This window comes from Aplysia californica, unplaced genomic scaffold (assembly GCF_000002075.1).
Source record: "Aplysia californica isolate F4 #8 unplaced genomic scaffold, AplCal3.0 scaffold00481, whole genome shotgun sequence".
Lineage (NCBI taxonomy): Eukaryota > Metazoa > Mollusca > Gastropoda > Aplysiida > Aplysiidae > Aplysia > Aplysia californica.
In genome coordinates, this window is record NW_004797751.1 from 110,014 (window position 1) to 113,837 (window position 3,824).

The 3,824-nt window shown below is 41.4% G+C and overlaps 1 protein-coding gene across 1 annotated transcript in view; it reads right to left on the reverse strand.

The window, feature by feature from the left end:
• Positions 1-1,976: 1,976 nt before the first annotated feature.
• Positions 1,977-3,824, reverse strand: part of LOC101856982 (dual 3',5'-cyclic-AMP and -GMP phosphodiesterase 11A) — a gene marked incomplete at its 5' end in the record, with an annotated part of 142,616 nt that continues 140,768 nt past the window's right edge. Inside the window, 1 exon segment of the mRNA XM_005105621.3 lies at positions 1,977-2,033. Coding sequence (XP_005105678.3) covers positions 1,977-2,033 — 57 coding nt within the window.

Here is a 3,824-nt window from a genome sequence, read left to right on the forward strand (position 1 = left end):
CCCCCCCCCCCCCCCCCCCCAACAAAAACAAAACAAAAGCATACAAAAATGCAACCTATTACGACAACCAGTTAGCCCTATCCGTACGCCCTGGGGTCATTTTGTACCCCACAGGGTTGTATTCTTCACATTTTAGAATACTTCTAGATCTAGTACGAAGATCTCTTTGATACTTTCAGTATTTCTCAAAAAATCATTTTGACAGACTGCTATGCAAAGCGTACGGATTGGATTAAAGAGTAAATTTCCTTTATGAAAGTGGTGGCACGTCGAATGGATACGATAGTAAAACCCGACGTACGGATAAGGTAATCGAAAAGCTTGATTTTCCCTGCCAACAAACTAGTGTAATGTGTGGAGAAGTCTTGTGGTGATGCCGCAGAGTAATAAGTTATTCACTTGCTTGTTTCGTCGTCCCATATCGAGAATGAACTTGAACACAGCAGGGATGGAACACATTGTAACTGTATACACCGGTTCGCACACATGCATCATTCGGATACAGACAAAAACACACAAAGTGACGCACATATGTACGCGTGCGTGCGCACTCACGCACGCACACCTACTCACATCTACAGAGCTATGCACTGACGCGCTTACACAAAAGCCCATACTTCCGTCAGGACAAATTACTTGGCTCTCTTTTAAACAAATATATATATATACATTTGAGATACATCAAAGTAAAATCTAGCTCACGTCAAAATATGGAAACCTAAGACACCGACATCTCTTATCTTCGACTGGGCAAATTTATCTAGATCTATTCTTTTCTTTTCTCAACACGTTTCTGCGCGGAATTTATAGAAAAACGTGGATCAAAGTTACAAAACGTAAATTTCCAGTTTCAAAGTATATGGACACTCAATGTCAATTTCTGCTCAAGATAGGTAATAATGTTCTGCTTCATCAAAAACAAGATACGTGAACAAGCTTTCAGACGATATCATTAATAAGTCTATATGCCCAAAAACTGACTTGTCAGTGATTCTACACTTTTAAGTAAAAGGTCTCAAGTTCGACGACTTCGTGTAGACACTTTGCCCTCAAGAACTGATGTTTGTAGTGCTCACAGACCAGTCAGAATGGGAAACACTCACAAACATGTCGTGCGGGTAGTACTCTTTGTTTAGAACAAGTCTATGGAAAATATTTCACCAAGGCGATATCGGTATGCAATGCGGACTCTTTCTTGGTTTAGAAAAAGTAAGAAGGAGCCAAGGAGTACCAGTAGAAAGGCTGCAGAAAGAGTCAGGAGCCCAGAGGAGGGTGCAAAGGAGGTGAGGGGGTTGGGGCAGAAAGTGGAAACGAAAGCAGACGACAGAACATTGCTACAGAGCAGGAAAGGAGGTGAAAGTAAACAATTTTTTAAAGAAGAAAATGTTCCGTCCCTACCCGGATTCGAACCCGGGACCTTTGAATGAGAGGTAAACAACTTAACCTCTAGGCCACAAGAGCCCCCCAGCCAGCTGTGTGTGTTGTTCTTTGTCTTCGTCTACTCTGCTTTCCCTCTATCGTTCCATAGAATCGACCCCAAAACACGCCATGATTGTAATCAAAATTTCCAATGGCGTATGGGAGCTTGCAGGGAGAAAAATAGTCAATCCCTGGAGATTTAAATAGCCATTTCCTCCCTGGGTTTATTTGGCAATATATTATAATTTTTTGTATAAATTTGTTCTTTAGTGCACACATAGTGACTATTTGAAATATATAAATATAGTTGATTTTTAAGAAATAGCAAAGTTTTGTGTATCGTTGAAATCTTTAAAAAATTGATTTTTTTTCGAACATGGTGGTTGATTTGTTCCATTTTAAAAATGTAATGTCCCCCTGGTTGAATTCTATTTCTTCAAAGTTTCATTGAAGTCGGTTTATAGATGACCGAGATATTGTCATTTAAATGAGTCCTTTTTTAAGACACCCGGTATCTCTTTATTTGATGGTTTTGATTACTGATCTTTCACAACCAGTCATTTGGACTCCCATACGCCACTTTTCAAAATGGTGAACCGGCGATCCTCCAAAGGCTTTAAAATATGCAACATTGTAGGGGAATATAGGGGAACACCTTAGCCTGTAGGCCACGACTATAGGTTTAACGTCTTTTGTAACATTTTGAGGTTATTTAAGGGGAAAAATCTAATACAAATTTAGCGTCCATCCACTACAGGTCTAAACCGAATGGGAAAATTCGTGTAAAGTACCTTTCTCAATAACACAACGCCAAACCGAGCTGACCTTCGGACCGTGAGCCGCGAACCCGCAATTTCACTATGACGACTCCATGAGTAACCCTAACCACTGGACCACCTACGTCACCCACATAGGTCTGTAATGTGGACTCTTTCATTCTCTTTTTCATCCAGCAGAATCGCACGGAAATAGCAGCTCGAAAACGCCAGAGGTCAGCCAAGGCTTCGTCTGGTACGTGCTCCAAATAGATAAGTAATAATTAGTCAGTCAACGAGTAACTCTAACCACTGGACCACCTACTCCATCCACATAGATCTGTTCTGTGGACGCTTTTATGCTCCTTATCACCCAGCAGAATCGACGGGCTCCAAATAAATAAGTAATAATTAGTTATTCGCGTAACTGAGGTTTTACGTAAAAAGAACATGCAGATAATTCCCACTGTTGTTATCCGTAGTTATAGTAAAACAGACTAGGCCTACCTGCAACAACGGAGGACAAGTAAATAAGCAGATCATACTACGAGGGGGTCTAGCCCAGTGCTTGACAACGTATTTATAGCCAGCACATTTTCGTACTGCCCACCCACCAGTATTGTATTTCCAAGCTGGGAATTAAATGTGTCATGACGCGGTGGAATCAGGTGCTGATCAGTTTTTTAGGGGACATAATAATGAGACTTATTTGTAGGCCTATAATAAAATCTTACAGCCTGTTCACTTGCGGTGCATTTGATGGAAAAATACACCTATCTTGATGAAGTCGAGATATTTGCGATTGAAAGAGGTGGGGGTCACCTGGTGTCAGAAAATTAGCGAGAAAATGGCCGCCAAAGTTTGGTGGCTTCCAAAGCTGCAGTGTCCTGGGAAGCTGCAAATAGACATCTTTTGTGTCTTTGGTCAACTTTTCTTTTCAATCCATAATGTCCAAGGAAGAAAATGTTTTTAAATGGACATAAAAGGTGATACCCCCCCCCCTTCCCCCGTCGCCCAAAAAGAAAAAGAAAAGATAAAAATTGCCAAATGGGCAGGAAAATGTCGGTTTCTTTGATTTCATCATTTTAACGATCGTCAATCAGTAAGCCTAATGCCCAAGTAAGAATGTGTTTCAAATGGACATAAAAGGAGTTGAACCCCCTACCTCTCCCCTCCCCTACCCCTGACGCTCAACAAGGAAAAATTTGATAAAAATTGCCCACGGGCAGGAAAATGTCGGTTTCTTTGATTTCATCATTTTGGCGAGCGTCTGATTTCACCATGATGCCACACACATTAATAATATCCGTCACTATCTGGGTGACCCCTCCGCCCACTCAAATTACCAAATTATCATCTACTAGTGGGCCATAACGCCAAGGTTGGCAAGAACTGGACTAATCACTGCCATGCAAGCATTGTTACGAAGAACGCATTATGATCTCGCTGCTGCTTTTACGTAATGAAAATTACGTATGCTTTGTATTTACTGGAGCCTTTAACAGCAGGCACTCAGGCTTTAAAGGAAAAGGAAAGCCTCGCAACTGATGGATTTCGGGAGTCAACGAAACCCTGAGAATTTAATTAGCATAACCCAATTGAAAGAGCTGCGGAGTTGACCTACCATAGAAAACTGCATCTCCTCCCCCC